General features: G+C 38.6%; 2 protein-coding genes and 1 pseudogene across 2 annotated transcripts in view; 2 read left to right on the top strand and 1 right to left on the bottom strand.

Annotated features, from left to right (window-relative positions):
* Positions 1-4,563, top strand: part of LOC109096649 — a 28,592-nt pseudogene extending 24,029 nt beyond the window's left edge.
* Positions 4,564-6,741: 2,178 nt separating this feature from the next.
* LOC122146046 lies at positions 6,742-8,254 on the top strand. Its single transcript, XM_042763084.1, has 2 exons — positions 6,742-7,765; positions 7,974-8,254. Exons 1-2 carry the CDS (start codon positions 7,581-7,583, stop codon positions 8,158-8,160), a joined length of 372 nt encoding a protein of 123 aa, XP_042619018.1. The 5' UTR covers positions 6,742-7,580; the 3' UTR covers positions 8,161-8,254.
* Positions 8,255-10,473: 2,219 nt separating this feature from the next.
* Positions 10,474-18,641, bottom strand: part of LOC109096273 (ras-associated and pleckstrin homology domains-containing protein 1-like) — a 57,584-nt gene continuing 49,416 nt past the window's right edge. The window contains exons 9-16 of the mRNA XM_042763425.1: positions 17,958-18,079; positions 16,940-17,005; positions 16,653-16,796; positions 14,999-15,109; positions 14,497-14,595; positions 14,285-14,405; positions 13,981-14,120; positions 10,474-12,787 (exon numbers count right to left, since the gene is read on the bottom strand). Of these exons, the coding sequence (XP_042619359.1) occupies positions 10,673-12,787; positions 13,981-14,120; positions 14,285-14,405; positions 14,497-14,595; positions 14,999-15,109; positions 16,653-16,796; positions 16,940-17,005; positions 17,958-18,079 (2,918 nt within the window). The 3' untranslated portion in view covers positions 10,474-10,672. The remainder of the gene's footprint in view (positions 12,788-13,980; positions 14,121-14,284; positions 14,406-14,496; positions 14,596-14,998; positions 15,110-16,652; positions 16,797-16,939; positions 17,006-17,957; positions 18,080-18,641) is intronic.

The following is an 18,641-nucleotide window of genomic DNA, read 5'->3' as shown; positions in this document are numbered from 1 at the left end:
CTTCATCTTGGTTCATTGCTCACACACTCCCCCCTTCCTCTGTGCTTTTGTGGTCTTGTGGACTAGCCTCAGTGGCCCCCCCTCCCCCCTCCACACTGCAGATCACACCCCAGCTTCCACTGATGGGTTTTGTGGCTCGTGTACAGGAAACCAGTAAGTGGCTTTGAGCTCCTCTGATGAGACCCTCCTGCATTTAAAGACACACTCATACACACATTCAACTCAATGTGGCTTGTCATCGCAAAACATGCTGTTGAAAGCATGAAAATATTTCCTGGTTTCAGGGCTGTCAGTTGATTAAAATCTCCTTGTTTTATAAATAAAATATATTATTACTAATTATATTAAAATTATACATCAATATTTCCTGGAAGAAAAACCTCCAAGTGAAGATAATCACATGATAACATTATTGTGGCAGATGGATAGTTGTGTCAGTGACTATTTTGAGGCAGACTTTAAGTGCCCCTATTATGGATTTTTGAAAATTATGTTTCATGCAGTGTATAATGCAGCTGTATGTGAATATAAACCGTCTGAAAAGTTGTAAAGCTAAAAGTGCATCATAAAGTTGTCTATCAAAACAAAGATTCGACTCTGAATCGCTGAAATTAGTCGTTTTAAATTCGAATCCTATTCTGCGAATTTCACGCATCACAAATTCTTATATTTGCATAATGCCCGCCTACGCTCTTTGAAAACAAACTTAAAAAAACGCTGTAGCTCATTCGTGTGGATAACGTAATGTCGAGGAGATGCTGTGCTCTGCACTGTGAAAGTGAATTCAGTTTATTCTTAATTCTATGTGGTTAGTTTGTGTGGATTTTTTGGTTGAGATTAATCTTTGCTTTGAGATGTGAGAGTTGTAGTAGCATGCTTTTGCTGTGTTTTTTTAGTGTTTTTGTGTATTGCTTTTATTTATCTTTTTGATTTTTATGTGGTATTTGTAAGTTTTTGTGTTTTAAAGTTGTTTCAGTGCCCAGTTTAACACGCGTTATAGTTCTGCTAATCAACTGTGGGCCTGCTATTGTCTAGAAATGTGTCCATTAATATAGAATGTTTGTTGTACGTGGAGTCATGATAAAGGATGGAGCAATACATTGGTTTTCAAACTGCAGTGGTTTATCAGTACTCTCTGTCTGTGTTCGGCTAACGCACATACCATTATTGCTTGGGTCTTTACTACCAAGTGTAAAACAATTTTTTCCCTCTCTGACTTTTAGAACAGAGTGGTCCACTAGTATTATTATAATAGGATGCATTATTGATAAGCCATATTCCAGTGCTGGTGATGGGCGTTCCTTTTCCAACATGCTCTGTACGCAGTAGACCAATCACAACAGATTGGGTAATCGGACCAATCAGAGCAGAGTAACATTATGCATAGGAGGTGTTTGGAAACATGAATTTTTGAACGAATTGTTTGAGAGTCGTTGAGAAATAATGTAAAATTAAATGCATATTATATTCAAATGAAAGTGTTTTTTGACCTTGCATGCATGTGAACCTGTTGCTGGGGACTCCCAAAACCAAATTTATAAAAATTTCAAATAGCATAATAGGGGCAATTTAAGGATGGAATTACACATAGATTTTTGGCCCGATTTGTAGTCTGAATGAGTTGATACTAGATGCCAAAAGTCAGAGCATGTCTGCAGATTTTAGGCAGTTGCACAGACAGATTTCATGATGGGCACAGACTCTGCTTTTCTGTCTGAGAGATTTTTTTAATTGTTGTTTTCCGCAGACCGTGTCAGACAGACATCTTTGGCCATGTGATGCACCTCATTGTTTTTTTTTCAGCATCTTCTCCATTGAGCGGCCTGTTTTTCAGATGATGTTTTAAGGTTAAACATGATTGTGTTCTTGAATTCCACTAAATGTACATGTTTAATAGGCAGCCCTTCTTTTAAAATAATCTTACATATGCAGAAGGGGTTTAACAATATATTATACATATGAGTTTCCATGTATTATTATTATTAATAATAATAAATAAATAAATAAATAATACATTATTTAAAAAAAAAACAATATTTAAAACTTCTTAAATGTATGTAATCAGTGCATGGGGAAAAGGACCAAGCCCAATATAATAATCCACCACTGATATAATACCAAATTTAATATTTTACTGAACAGTACTTTTTGTTAACTGTTTTCCATATGTGTTGGCAGTAATAATTTCTGAAAACATACTTTTTAAACTCTATTTTGGTATCGAATCACTGAGATCAGTATTGTATAGGTGACTTGAACTTGACATGAGTGTATTGTTACACCCTTAACACACTTCAGTTTGCATATGTAAATGCAAAACAGTCAAGTTGTATTAAAGGCAGGCTGATTGTATTGTCATTTTTCTATACAGGTGCATTCGTCTGTCTATCTGAGAATATTAGGAGTGAAAATTCCATCACTGTTTCTTTCTCACAGTAAACCATTTAAACATCCATATCATAATTTACCTCTTGCGCTTTCTGCATGGATCCATGAGCTTGCATGGCCTTCCCGTCTAAAGGAGTCCTGGTCTATGTGCCTCCTGTTCATTTCTCTACTCAGTTTCAGATGAACCTCCTGCACCTCCCCCACCTCCCTCTTCAGAAGAGCCGGTGTTTGAAGAGACACAAAACCCAGTTCCACCTTCAGCAGACTATGAGGAAGAGTCGTCTTCTGTGGTGGAGTACAGTGACCCTTACGCTGAAGAAGACCCTCCCTGGGCTCCACAAACTTACCTGGAGAAAGGTACATTGAACATTTTGAAGACACTTGTTAGATTCTGCAAATTGTTATTAAGGTTGGCTAGCTACGGCATACCAACATAGTTCACACTGATATACATCAGGCCATTTTAATGTGCTCGTTGTGACATTGGTACCATGATGATTTGTGGATGGCCTGTTTTTGCAGCTTGGGGTGGTTGTTAAATGACACTGACACTACTAGAATTACAAGCACTTTTCAAACAGAAATTGTTTTTCTTGGGGACATAAGGTGTTTTCTACATTTAAAGGAGCTAGTCTATGATTTTACTTTTCCGTTAAGAAGAAAAAATGGACAATTACTATGGTACCAAATTAAGTTTATTATGTACATTTATATAAATCAGTGCTTGCACAACTAATCATTTTATTAGTCCAACAAGTAGGTGGTTCAAATGTTTACCTTGTGTAAATTAAAGTTTGCATCAACTTGATTCTGCTAATTTTTATGACTGAGGTGCAATACAGATTTATTGTTACAGATGTCCCCATGTGAAACAATTGCTGTCCAAATAGGGCTTCATTCAAAGCTGATAGAATCATCAGATTAGCACCAAAATGTAATAGAGAAACAACTGTGACTGATTGGTGCTCAAATTTTCACATGGGCCTAGTCAACTAACTTGGCTGTCTCTTTGTTTTTTCTGCTTTCAGTGGTGGCAATCTATGACTACATGCGAGACAAGGAAGATGAATTGTCTTTCCAGGAGGGGGCCATCATCTATGTCATTAAAAAGAATGATGATGGCTGGTATGAAGGTGTGATGAGTGGCACTACAGGACTCTTCCCTGGAAACTATGTGGAGTCCATCATGCACTACACGGAGTGAGTGTCTTCTGTCTCTCCCCCAACCCTCAACGCCCGCCAGTGCTAATCTTAGACTGTAGAAGAGTGCATGTGTGCATACAAACCATGCTAATGACAGACCGTGAGATTTAAGACACGAGGAAGCGATATGAAGCTGAACTTCCAGATGTTGCAGACCAGACTTTTGCACCAAGGACCATGAAAACGCTATTAGAGAAATAAAATTATATTAATAAAAGCCAATAATATGTTTACTGTTACCATGAATGAAGGACACAGAGTTTGAAGTACAGGATAAATGCATAAGCTAGATTTAGAGTGGGAACATTGTTTTTATTTTTCCATATTTCATAACCTTTGCTCATTCCACAGTGTCTTGGAAGGCAGCACGGGGGCTGACTGATGTCTTTGAAATAATTTTATTTTTGAACGGCCTAAGGTGGGTTCAGGATGTGTTTTACAGTGAGGTCATGTTCAAAAAGGGAATTCATTACAAGCATATTGTATTTTGAGGACAAGGAAAGTATGGAACTGAACAGAAAGATTGAATACAGAGAAGTAGCTTTCTATTTATTACATGTGACAGCTCAAGGTTTTTTAATTTGTGTCTCTGTAAAGTGTTTTGATTTAAGTAATTGTATGATTTATTATATCCCATCTAATTAAAATCAGTTTCATCCAGATTGGGAATATTTGCACAAACTTGCATAATTGATGGTTTTTGCACAGGGTCAGACTTATTTAAACCTTGGTTTTACTTTTTAATCATTAAATATATTTCATATGTTTATGAACATTTTTTTCCTCATGAGAAACCGTCAGCCTCAACACATGCAGTACTAGACATACTTTTTAATAACCTCATGAACTTTAAACTTTCGTTTGATTTACATATAAATACTGTGTTGTGATGTTAACCAGTTGGTAAATATTTGATAAGTGTATGTATTGCTTCATAGACTGCATGCTTAATAAAAACAATCCTTATTTTCATTTTTCTTTTTTCCCCTTTTGCATTTAATTTATAGGGTTCCCACAATCATAGAAAACCGGAAATATATGGAAATGTTAAACTAGTGATTTCTAGTCTTGAAAAAGTTATCACAATGACTAAAATTGCCTGCTTATATTATTGGTTTTGTTTTTTTGATTTCTTTAATTGCTTTGATTTTGTCTGTGTTGTTTGGTGTTCTAAGTGCAAATGTAGTCTCAGATGGTGTTGTTATAGTGCAGAGCTCAGTGTTTGGGAGACACGCCCATGTTCTTTTTTTTCCCCCAGACTTACGTAACTTGGCAGTGAACAGGGTCCAGATGGCTTGAGACGCACGTAAGATTGCCGGAGGTTTGCACACTCAGACGTCCACAGGCTGTTAGCTGAGGAGACAGAGAAGAAGAGCATTTAATCTGCTTTGAAGAAGCTATGAGACTCTCAACATATTTGTATCTTATACATATTTGCTTCACATCTTTTTATGGTGTTATTTTATTTTTAAAGTAATATAGCCTAGCCTATATCGCGACAGTATCCACACAGCAAAAATTGGTAGTGAATGTTTGTGCGGAAGTGTGAAAATCAAACCTCAGCTCTGTGAAAAGTGTCCATGGTGTGAGAACAAGATATCAAATGAGCAGTTCTGTTTAGTCTGAATCAAAAAGTGGGGGGAAATAAATGTTTGATTCAGCGGAATATTGATAATTGATGTTTATGGTAATTGTTTACTATTCTATAGATTATGTCTACATGAGACTGGAATTATGTCCCAAGGATTACATCTCAGTAACATTTTTTTTTTTCAAATCAAGATAATGTTACACGAATTTCATTAATATCATATTTTACTAGAACTGTTTGATAAGTGCTTAATTATATCTGTTAGCCAAAACAATTAAGGTATGTTTGTTAGGCTATCTTTAACAGTTTCTTCTTTTTTATGATTTGTTGCTTTATGCAATAAAGGCTACTAACCTATACGAGCCTATTTAAAGAAATAGTTCACCCAACAATGAATATTTGCCGAAGATGTAAGTTAGATTTTTTTTTCTCCATTGAATATATTTGGAGAAATGTAAAATTGCATCACTTGTTCACCATGCACATAATATTGCTTTTTAAAAAATGTTGAATGTACATAATCAGTTTGCATAAGTTCTGTTGACATTTCAAAATCCACATTGTGAAATAATCATCCAGCATTTCAGAATCTAGCCTGTGTCTTCAGGTTTTATGAATAGTTCTATTAAAACTGCAAAGCATTTCATTTGCGGTTAAAGCCAAGGCAGGGCTTGCAACATCGCATCTCTGGAAGATTGTTTACTGAACACTAGTGGAGAAAAATACATTAATATAGACCGAAAAGCAGTAGTGAGTTATGAAAGAAATTTAGAAATAAAGAAAAAAGATGAAGCCAGCCTTCATTCCACTGCTCTTTTTTAAAGGGATACTCCACCCCAAAATGAAAATTGTCATTAATCACTTACCCCCATGTCATTACAAACCCGTAAAAGCTTAGTTTGTCTTCGGAACACAATTAAAGTTATTTTGGATGAAAACCGGGAGGTCTGTGACTGTCCCATAGACTGCCAAGTAAATAACAGTGTCAAGGTCCATAAAAGGTATGAAAGTCGTCGTCAGAATACTCCATCTGCCATCAGACATGCAATCTGGGTTATATGAAGCGACGGGAACACTTTTTGTAAGCGAAGAAAACAAAAATAATGACTTTATTCAACAGTTCCTTTGTCAACAGTCTCCTCTGTGTCTCTCCACATCACCGTATGCTCTTCTGTATCATCCTCGCCACAAGGATGTGCTGTTTCTATGTCTATTTAGCTCTGATTTGAAAGAAAACAGCGCATGCATTTGGCGCGGAGGACACAGAAGAACATACAGTGATATGGAGAGACACAGAGAGACCGTTTAAAATGTACTCTTCTGTACCTAACTCACCTCTGAAAGATGCATACTAGTACCTTAAGGTACATATTAATACCTTAAGAGTACACAGTATCTAAAAGGTACATAGCAGTACCTTTTGAAAAGTATACTGTCAGACTTGTACCTTTACCTGAAAATTCAAAGACTTTTTAAAACATATATATATATATATATATATATATATATATATATATATATATATATATATATATTATATATTACCAACCACAAACTTTTGTATAGTAGAGTACATTGACAAACAGATTGCTACTTAATTAGTGAAAGTAATGATGGAGTGTTATCTTGTTTCTCTAATTATACAGGGCAGCTTCTATTAGGTTATAACTTCAGTCCTCTGGCTGACCTGGCATTGGCAGTCCAGCCATTTCAACCTGGACAGGTCAACCAGCAGAATGGTCTGACAGGTAATATGTGTTTTTCTTTTTAAAAAGAAAAAAGAATGTATATTTATATTTGATCTGCCAGCTCCAGTGTGTGCTAATAAGAGTTCCTCTCAGCAAAAGCCGAGCAGTTTCTCATAGTACACTACCGTCCTCTAGTGGTTTCCAATGAATTCAAGTCAACAAAGCTATAACAGCAGGGTTACACTTAAGAGTATAATTTACAAAAACGTTATGTTGTTATTTACTCGCCCTCGCGCAGTTCCAAATCTGTATGCTGTTTTATTAAACACGAAAAGGAGAAGTGTCTGTAAAAGCATCATAAATTTAAATAGCCTAAAGTTTGGGTTTATAACTTCTGACAAACAATTTCAATAAGAGTATATTCTATTTTTATTTTGCTTGGCAGGTTTATACATAAATTCAAATGACTAAATAGCCTAAATATACTTCAAGGAAGTTGGCCTCTGTATATTATCAAACATTAATAATATTTTGAAAGAAAATAGATTAAATGACAAACTCTTTTGATCTTTGTCATCAAAGATCACACTACATATAATATACATGATATCCTGCTTGATTTCGGAATAAAGGAGACAGTCTGTCTGAAATATACCGGGAGACCATAGTGCCTTTTCAAACAGGGACGTCTCGCGGTAGATAAAGCTTTCATGTTTTACCGTCTACCTTCTGATTGTTGCTGGTCAGACATATACTTCACTAATACCAACATCATAGTAAGATATTTCTCACCTTTTCTTCTCTTTCTCAAGTCTAATGAACTGTGCTCGAGTCTTGTGTGTGTTGGCTGCATGTTTGTAGCTCCTCTGGGCATCAGTTGTTTAGTACGGTGCCCGTGAGGTGACAGGGTCGGTTCACTTAAGGCTCATGTGCACCTATCCAAAAATGTCACAGGCCCTGTCCCAAATGGCGCACTTCATGTGGACTTTCGGTCTCGTGGACTTAAATTGCGCGTGCTCGCTGAGTCTACGAGTCCGTAGGCCGTCCCATTCAGCATTTTAATGCTCTGAAGTGTGCTCAGCAGCGCCCCCTTTGTACCCTTGAAGCGGTCTTCCGCGAAGACCGCATAAGCCCTGTCCCAAATGGCACACTCTGGACTTGTGGACTTCCTCAGAGTCCAGCAGTGAAGAGGTCATTATCAGGCAGACAGGACGGGTTCCTCTGGACTCTTTCTCTCCAGGAGTCATTCTGTGTCGAGGAGAGTTTGACTGTTCCAGATTACTGCTGTGATTTCATAAAACGTGATTAAAATAGACAGACAGAAATACCTCCAACTGATGTTTTAAATAAAACTGTAACTTTACATGACATTGTTTTGCTTTAAAGTGCCCTTATTATGGGTAATGGAAGGTTCATATTTTGGTTTTGGGAGTCCCTAACAAAAGGTTGACATGCATGCAGGGTCACTATTATAAAACACTTTCATTGTCTTATAATATGCATTTATTTTTTTACCTGACTTGCTCCACTACACCCAAACAATTCGCTCAACGTTTAATTTTTCCAAACCCCGCCTTTGGTCTCATTGTCCGATTGGTCTCATTTTACTGTCATCATGTCTGTAATGCCTGATAAACAGCGTTTGGTGCTGTGGTTGTTCTTTTTTTGATGTGTTAATTGTGAGTGCGGTGTTTTTGGTTTTTCAAAAGCAGCATCTAGTGGCAAAGAATGAATTTGCATTTTCATTCAGATCAACAAAAAGACCAACAAGTGGGCAGCAATATGCTAATGTATCATGTTGACATCTACATGAAACGGCTTGGGATTCGTTTTAAAAATGACTCGTTTCAATGATTCAGAGTCGACTCTTTCTTTTGAGAGACAATAACTTTATACACGGTGCACTTTCAAATTTAAAACTTTGCAGGATGTTTTAATTCACTTAGAGCTGAGTAACACACTGCATGAAAGGTAATTTTCAAAAATCCATAATAGGGCACTTTAAACAAGATGCACTTTCAATCAAGGAAATAATATAATCAAATAATAATCTCCTTATTTCTCTGTACATATTGTATTTCTGTGGTAAACAAACAAGGACTGTCTCTTATAAAATTAAACGTGTAGTAATTAATTGCTGTGGTATAGCCTTAATCTCTTGAGCAATGTTTAACCCAAGGCAGTTTAAACATAGTTTAATCAGGCACATAAACTTGTGCAACACTTAAGTTTATATTTGTAGATTTTAAAACAGTATGCATGTATTATATAGAGTGTACTGTCCAATAATGGAATAACATTGTTATTCATTGTAAATCAGAGGATTCACCATAAGAAGCTTTTAATTGTATGATGATGATTATAATGAACCATCAAAAGAACAAGAATTTGGACAACATTCTGTGTGATTTACACATTTATATTGTTCAGTTTAAATGTAACAGACACTTACTTCCCCATTTATTTAACTAAAGGTTCCTGACTTTAAGCAGCAGCATTAGCTCTGTACTTCTCCCCGTAAAGAGCACTCTATCTATTCCTACTCTATCATCGTTCAGGGTTTCAAACCTGGAGGAGTTTTAGAGATGCAAAACCAACAGGTACACATTTTCTCAACCTACTGTATGCACATTCAAGTTTGCAAGAGGAATGACAATGATAGTAGGCACAGTGAATTTTTTGCATTGTAAGTCAAGTAAACTTGACGTGACACCTTTTATTTTGTGGTTATGGTCCTAAAACCCTACAAAGTGTTCAATCTTAGGCAACCATACTGTGGAAGCATGCATGCTAGATTAATGTCAGTACATTGTGGCATTGCCATGACATGAGAGATAAGATGTTCCAGATATGTGACACTTTAATACAGCACTGAGCATAGACAGAGGTCCAAATAAGTAGATCAACATCAATTCCTTATGTGTGTTTCACCCATGCAGAGCTAACGCACATTGATAAAGTCAGGAACTGCAGCTGTATGTACAGATAGATAGCAATGTAACCAACATAAACAGACATTACATCCCATCCCAGACACAGTCCAGCTACACACAGAGATGTACTCAAGCGCTAACAGGCTCATTTTCATCTTTGTCAAACATTTGGACATCTTCAAGAAAAGTAAGGGACCACAGCGACACAACATAACAGATTTATCAATAACAATGGTAGCGGTTTTTTTTTTCTTTCTTGACATTTTAGTGGAGGTTTCTAAACCATTTAAATTAAATGTGGAAAATTTGCTATTCCCTTGTTGGGATTTGCACAAATAATGACAAGCAAGGGCGGCACTATTACCAGACCCTCGTTGTTTTTCCGAGAGTGGATCAACCAAATCACTCAGACGAAATGCGCGCACGCACACTCACAAGCATCGGTTCAACAACCCTGATTTTCTATTCACGCTTAACGTTTACAGTCAAGGGTTTAAAAACTAAATTTTAAAATAAGAATATATTTCAGGTATTAAATAATTTCATATAAAAAGTACAAGTTCCCTCCCACCCCAGAGTTCCACATATATCTTTATATACATTATCCCCTTTCTCACAGCAGTGTCCATGCAGTACCTGTAATAACAACATCAGTCTCTTTTTCTCAGTATTTTTGTATATCTGCTACACTTAATAGCAAAGCGGCACAAACACGCAGAGAAGCTTATGTATAGATGGTTGGGCTTTTTCATATTGTGGTTATAATCTGGAGTTAATATGAGTATTATTTTACCGCAGATGTTTCAGCTGTTGAAGATAAACGGAGTGGAAAAGGAGAATAGCATATCCATACTCGGCACATGTCCCAACTACCAATCGCTTGTCAGTTTAGTGTTTTGGTCCCGTTTGGGTGGAGCCGGCGGAGGACCCCGCCGTAATGTTGCATAGCCTGAGATGTTGGCACTCATGTATGCGCCCTTTTTCTGCTGACCCGGCAGCAGCTCTGGAGGAGGGGGCGGAAGGACCATATCGTCCATGGTGGTTACTGGCTCCAGCTTGGCTGAGATTCTTGAGGATGTGAGGGAGCCATGTCGAGTCATGGACTTCCTTTTGAGAGTTCTGTTGAGGTCTTCCAAGAAATTGGGCTGGATAGACAGGCTGGCCTTGGGGGAAGTTGGTGGGATCTGAGAGTTAAAAGAGGACAGAGGCATTTGTTGAGGAGGTGGAGAAAGGGCAAGCGGCTCAGGTGGGCCACTGCTGTGGCGGTGCATAGTCGGATGGGGCACTTTCTTCAAGGAGCTTTGCTTCCATGAGGATGTGGAGCTGGATGTGTGTTGGGGTTGAGGGTTCACCACAGCCACTTTAGGAGCTCCAGTGTGTAGTTCTGATGGTAGAGGTGGAGGAGGCAGGAGTTCTGAGTCTGGTGGTGGAGGGGGAAAGTCACATTCGGCAGGAGGAGAGGGGAAGTCTGAGCTGGATTGGTGATATTGACCTTGCTTCCCATGGAGAGCCAGAGGCAGATTAGCCAAGTTGATTTTGCCTGGTTTTGGTGGTGCACGTGGTCCTGAAGAAGAGTCCTTGGAAGGTGATCCTGTCGTAGAGGATGGAGTTGAGTAGGAGCTGGGTGGGCCTTGACTGGTTTGGGCAAAGATGCTGACCAGATCCTCCACTTTCTTGGACTCCTGGTACTCAACAGAAGAGGTGGACTTTATGCTGGAGTTGCGCTGTGGGGTTGGAGGGGGCTTCTTCCCTCCTGAACCAGTAGAAGAATTTGACGACGTTGATGGGGACTTTTTGATTGGTGATCCCATCTTGCCAGAAGGTTGTGGGGCAGGAGGGGGACTTGGGGCAGGAGGAGGAGGGAATTCAAGGGTACTCTCTGGTGGAGGTGGAGGAAATTCAGGAGATTGTGGTTGAGCCTGTCCTCCTGGCTGCCATTTTGGTTTGGTTTTTACGAGGGGAAGAGATATGGGACCTTTGAATCCATCAGTGGTGTCAGGGAACTGATTGACAATCTGTTTTACAAGCGATTGGGTGGGAGAGATGGGGGCAGATACAGATGGAGCTTTGGAAGAAAGGCTATATTGCTTGGGAAGGGTAGGTGGAGGCTGATTGGGGCTGTGACCACTGGAGAGGCTTTGCTGTTTCTTCATGGTGGCCGGAGGGGTTGGAGACAAAGAAGGTGGCACAGGGGAAACGGGGGAAAGGCCGTGGGTAGGTTTTGGAGCTGTTTGGGGCAGAAACCCACCAGTGAATGTTTTAGGTGGGGCAGGTGGAGCTGACTGCAGAGGCGGGGGAGAGAAACACACCGGAGGAGGTGGTGGAGGCTCTTCATCTTGTTGGGCAGGTGAGAAGTCATAGGTCATATTAGGGAACTTCTGAGCTAAAAACTGCTGGAGCCCACTGGGGCTGAGCGGAGGTGGGTATTTTAACTGTTCTTGGGGTGGTGGTGGAGGCAAGTAGCCATTACTGTGTAGGTGAGGTGGGGGTGGCAGCTGGTCTTCATCTGGAAGTGAAGGGGGAGCATATTGGGGGCTGAGGGGAGCATGCTTCAACACCGCCATGGCTGACCCTGGCACTGGCATATCTGGAGGAGGTGGTGGTAGTGTGGGCGGAGGGGGACTGTTGGCAGTATCTGCCATATTATTCATTACAGGTTTGAGACACTGTGGGGGTGGTGTAGGGGGCATAGTTAGCTGCTGTGCTGCCAATAAGGGGGTCTGTTTGTAATGGGAGATGTTTTGCAACCTAGCGAGGGTGCTGTATTTAGTAAACATAACTGGGGTGGAGTGATGCGTGGGGTTGGGGAGAGGGGGAGGTGGTGGAGGAGGCGGTGGTGGAGATGGTGGCGAGGAGGGGGACACTGGGGACACACCACTGTAGCTGCTACGAGACTGGAGAGGCTGGGGCAGTTGGGGCAGTTGGGGAAGTTGTAGAGGGTAAGAGGCTCGAGTAGGCTGTGCTGGTGGGCCATCCATTCTCATCTGTGGACATGACAAAAATTCAATTAGAACTAGATTTCGAGATGAACGAGATTTCACATTGTTTTTTATTTTTTGAAGGGTATGTATTAGTGATGTGCAACAAGATATCCAGCTGACAGTGCAATTAAAAGAGTCAAATAACATGAAATGTTACAGGAAATGTTATGAATTCTTAAGGGAGGAGCTAAGAACTGTTAGTATTAATTAAGATCTGCTCTTCCAAACTCAGAAACATTTGTTCTTACAACACAGAATCATTGAGATGTAGAGCTCAAACTAAAACCAATTATAACAACAGCAATTCAGTGTGTGCATAACAAAATAGGAGTATCCTGTATTTTTGTCACGCTTAACTTCTCTGACAGTATCTCTCATTGATAACACACACCAAACCAAAACACAACAAACATCATTTAACGGGTTATTTAAAATACGACACCAGTGCACTGCCTGTTAAAGAGTTAACACAAACTATTACAGCAGGTGTCTCACAGCAGTCCCCAATTACCCTGCATTCAAAAAACAACTAAGATGAACTGCCCACCACACACATCATCTCAATGGTTAGTTGCTTTAGAGGTTTACATGTGAGGATTATATCAAATATAAATGGCCACAGTGTGAGGATTTATCACACTCCTAACCTCAATCCCCACCAGTGTATAGCCTTTCCAGACTTGACATTCTTATCCTGGGTAGACAAACATAGAGGGGATCAATTAACAAGTAATATATCTGGGGACAGTGAACATAGGTAATGTCCCACAATCACCCAAATGGTCTTTATTGTGGCTTAAATTGCCCTTGTCCTCTGAGTAGTTAAACTTAACACCTGGAAGTAGCTGACAATATTTCATATCCTGATTTAGCGAATTCCACTGACAAAGCATCTTAATTCAAATTGGAACTACAATTAAATCAAAGACACCATTACACCATACAAACCTCACTGTTTTCTGCTTGGTATACGAGTATATTTTCTGAAGTTTTCATTACAGCTTATATAAAATGTATAGTTACAGTCTGAATTCGGATTGGTAAATACATACTGTGAACCTGATTTTTTAAAAATATAATATTGCAAACAACAGATTGTTCAAAATGGATTAAGATACCGAAGAGATGATAATGACACCATGATGAAGAAACAGAGGTGAAACAAAGCAGAGCAAGTAAAGTTCTTCAATGGTCACCTTGGGTTCATCTGCCTGACTGCCTCTCTTCCAAGCCTCAGAGAAGATGGAGCTGACCACACTCTGAGAGCGCACATGACCAGAGGATGTAGTCTCTGACACGCCACTGTCTGACTGGCTTGAGTGGTTGGACTGAGATTCTGTAGTCATGAAATAATCACAATGAATCAAAAAGTCGAGTAAATATACAAAGTTAAAACACCCGATAATCTGTCTCATAGACAACAATACACAAGCCTGTTAATTATCAAACACTGTCTCATTGGAGTTTCCTTTATTTCTGCTGCTGCTCTGCTGAACTCACCTGGTAGACTGGAGGAGCTGGAACCAGACTTGATACTGGAGCTGGACAGGGAGGACCAGTCATGAGCAGCCTCTGTGCGTCTCATAGCTTCCTGGTAGTTCAAATACAGCAGCTTCCCATACTGCATTACAAATCACATAGATTCACCCACAAAACCTAGCAATACACATTATTACACAAAATGGGTTGATGTCATCATAATTAGATGTTACCTTGGCAATGCGTATTCCATTGACCCACTGATGCAGCGTTCTGACATCATCACAGCACAGGTACTTGATGTACTGTGATTTCTTCTGAATCTGAGGGTGCTGAGTGGCGAAATCAGAGATGTTAGCTATACTGATGCATTTTAGAGTCTGTGTGTAAAGCATATAGCAATAGTTTGATACCCTCATATCAGTTACAAACATTAGAACATTTTATTTTCTGTGTGTCTGTGTTTTGTTTTATTTCTGAGCTGGCTCATGCACAGTCTGATGCACTAAATCTGATGCATATTAAACACAAAAAAGGTTTTATTTTTTTTTGTAATGTAAGAAAATGCATGGTAAGAGTGTATGTTTTTAAATCAGCTTGCTTTTCTTTAACTTAATATTGTGTATAAGATGTTATTGTCTTATATTTGTTTGGAATTCTGATAATTTTTATTTATAAATGTTTTATTTTTGGTGTGTATGATAGTGTTTTGTATGGATGACTGTCAACTCTCACCTTCAGGACCATGCAGTAGTCAGTTGGGGCTTTGTATTTGCTGCGGTAGTCCTGACCCAAGTACACATTAACATGATCCAGCTGCAGGAAGCAAACCAGGTCTCTGGAGGCCTACAGATGATACCGGATGAAATGAAAAAGACTGCATGTTAGTACATAACAAAAGAAAATCTTTGATTGTGAACACATCTGTAGGGAATGCTGGTAATAGAACTACTACAAATCATAAATAAATGAAATGTCTGCATTCATAAGCTTGTATATTATTGTTTATTTTATAATTATTTGTAAAACATTGTGCCACACAGTTAGACCTGTGGTTTAATCCATTTGTTTGTTCATATCGTGACAATGAAAATTAGTTTTTAAAATTTGCTTTTAAATAAGCAAAAATGAAACTATGACCTAAATTGACCTAAATGTTACTTCACTGTTGAATCCACTAGGGGGAGCACTACATTTGTAAAAGTATGCTGAATTAGTGCATAGAAAATAGGAAAGACCGGTTGAAAAGCATAAAAAAGGGGGTCCTGAATGTTCCTTTTTTAAGAACTGAGATTCTGTACGTCTCATGTAGAATCAGACGGGTAATATGTGTTATACATCAGTGTTAAGCATGAAACAGGATGCGAGTATGTAAGTGATGCAGATGGGCAGCAGCTGTCAAGCCAAGAGTGATGACCTGAGGATGTACAGTACATAAGCTGCTCTTTGATCTCTCTCTCGATCACCCTCTGCCTCCCTGTGGCCTGTGGATAATGAGCAGTCACTGGCCCATATCTCCTCTGAACTTGACCTCATTAGCTGACCTCTAAACATGGATGTGTTAAGCACAGAGTCAGCGGGCCTTTTATCGCTTGAAAAGCACAGGAATTATGACATGTGACTGACAGCAAGCTTGTTCATGCTACAGCTCTCAAATCTCATTCACATTTGCACATACACAAGATGTGCTTCTGCCAGGTTTGACATCAATGATGCCAAACGTCATTGTGCCTTGTATCCAGTGTGCCTAATGTGAATACAGTATATGCAGGTACAAAAAAATATGCAGCAGCACAAACCAAGTGTTATTTTGGTACTCTATATACTATTATAGTATTTATTGTGTGTAGTATCACTGCTCAGGCCTTGTAGTGTGAGTGTATCTGCACATATATGTGTGAGCACTTAAGCGCATGCATAATACAAGCATATGTGCACATAATCCCAGAATCTCTTTTCATGTTTTAAGAGATCATTAAGTGGATTAGAATAGTGCGCATCTTGTTCTGAGAGTGAATCCATAATGTTAATCTAACACTATGCACATATAAAGAAAATTAATGCTGCCCAGTTTGATTGTAAACTAGCCAGTGTATGTCTATATGCTTCTACTGAACACAACAACAAAAACTATGATGCCCCCCTCTTGTTTCAGCAGAGCCTAAAGAACTTTTACAAATGCAATGTGGTCAGATGCCTTTTGATGTTCTGACACTTTGGACCCATTTTAATCAGATCACCAGAAAACTTATTTTAATAGAAGTTGGAAAGAGGGCCATAGTGTAAGAGAATTTTTGTATTAGTCAGCAAGAATATGAAAGTGTCTGTGTCAGATTTAAGATGAAGCATGAGACCACAGAAGAAAAAGATAGACAGACTCACAACTGACCTTGGCTTTACCCTTTGGCACATAATATATACCAGAGGCTCGTAACAGGAAGTAGCGCTTCTTCCAGGATTTCTTGCCATCGTCTTTGAGCCAGAGCACCCCTTCCATCTCAGGCACACTGATAGAGCTTCCACAGAAACACTCCTACTCAAAAACACACACACACAAACACCTTTATCAGTCACTCCAGTGAGTACAACATGCCTGACATGACCTAAATAAGTCATGCTGATTTAAAACCCAAGAGAAAATGTGTGTAAGTACTGTAGGTTCACAGTCTATCTCACCTCCAGCAGAGCCTCTTTATTTCTGTCTGCCATCTCACACGTCTCCTTACGCCCCAGCAAATAGTTCTGAGGAAACAGATGATTCAGGGTGATGTTAAAGTGGGTAAGAAAATGATCTGTGACTATCACTGATTCATAGGTATACTACAGCAATAGCCAAACCAAAATCTTTAGACATTTGAATGTGCTATTTTAAAGACAAACAAAATACAACATAAGACAACAAAGTGGTTAAACACATGGAATGACTTTTTTTAGGGTTGCACGGCCTGTCTGGGGGGTTTTAAAACGGACTGTCTGGGCAGGGAACACACTTCAACCAGCCTCTGTTGAGATCTATTATTCATTACAACTCAGCATTTGCATGACATTGACCTACATCAGTAATATATATCAATAAAACTGATCCACAGAGTACTTCACAAGCAGAACATCCATACTGAACAAACCTATATTACTGTCACTTCATTCTCCTTCATATCTATAATCAGTCTTTAGTGACAAAACTGCACACATCTAGTCATTATATGGGCAATAAGAGAGAGTTCACTCAACAATTATTCACTGAAAATCTTTAACTGTAGCATTCATATGAAAAATTGGTACTGTCAGACATCAGTGAATAACTAAGTTAACTTAAATTTTATTTAGCAAGGCCAAGGACACATTTATTTAAAAAAATATACAATAAACATTTATATTATTTCAAAAAAACATTTTAGAACATATTCAAGTAAAAGTTTCTTTAATTAAAAACTTTTATTTGAATATACTCTAAAATGTTTTTTGTAATACTTCACAAAAGTACTGTTCTTGATGTATTTTTGATTAAATAAATGCAGCCTTTGTGAGTATAAGATACTACTTTTTTTCAAAAATATTTTTAAAAAATCTTACCAACTCTTACATCTTACTAACTTTTTAACAATAGTGTATACAGTATTTTTTCTGCTATATAATTTGTGCTGCTATAGCTGCTATAACAGACTTGGTCACTAACAGACAGATGTAGTTTTACCTGAGGGTTCTTGAAAAGTGCATATTTCTCAATGCGTTCGATGAACATCAGTCTGTTGGTGCTGTCCCTGGTCCAGTTAAGCAAGTTCTCAACCAGGTTCTCATGGTCCTCAAAGATTCTCTCTGGAAAAACAGAGTATAAATCAACAAGGAGAACAACTTGGGACACTTTGTCCATTTATTAGGTTTCTACTACAGTTGCAGAGCACTTTCACCTATGCTTGAAAGTGATTGTGAACTAAAGATTCACATATTTAGTAGTCCATTTCTAAATCATGAAGTAAACAGACCTACAAGCGATCCAATGGTCTGTAAGGAAAAGGGACATTTATTCAAATTACTGTAAGTTCTGCTCTCCTTCCAGACTATAAAGATTCCTGGCTGAAGACATTTAGGATGAGAAAGTATGTAACAAGTTGCATGTACTAGACAAATTTAAAATAGGTCAAACCTTAAAACCCACTGAGGTTAATCAAATTCATACATTAACAACAATTTCTACATGAGGGCTGCAATTTCCATGACATCAGAAGTATTATTTAAACAAATCTTCATTATTTATGAATGAATGAAAAATACATTTTCTTAAACCATTTTTTGTCAAGTAAGCTGACGGGGTACATGGTGTGAGTCTAATGTTTGCCTTGTACACTGAAAAGTATCCTGTCAGACACGAGATTCTTAA

Source organism: Cyprinus carpio, chromosome A9, assembly GCF_018340385.1.
Source record: "Cyprinus carpio isolate SPL01 chromosome A9, ASM1834038v1, whole genome shotgun sequence".
NCBI classification, from domain to species: domain Eukaryota; kingdom Metazoa; phylum Chordata; class Actinopteri; order Cypriniformes; family Cyprinidae; genus Cyprinus; species Cyprinus carpio.
Note: the sequence above shows the minus strand (reverse complement) of the source record. Positions and strands in the feature narration are given on the sequence as shown.

Excerpts from the sequence above, each read along its gene's own strand:
- LOC122146046 (XM_042763084.1), top strand. The coding sequence starts at position 7,581 with ATGTTTTACCGTCTACCTTCTGATTGTTGCTGGTCAGACATATACTTC. Across the intron at positions 7,766-7,973 it reads AGTTGTTTAGTACGGTGCCC|AAGCGGTCTTCCGCGAAGAC; the intron begins GTGAGGTGACAG and ends TTTGTACCCTTG.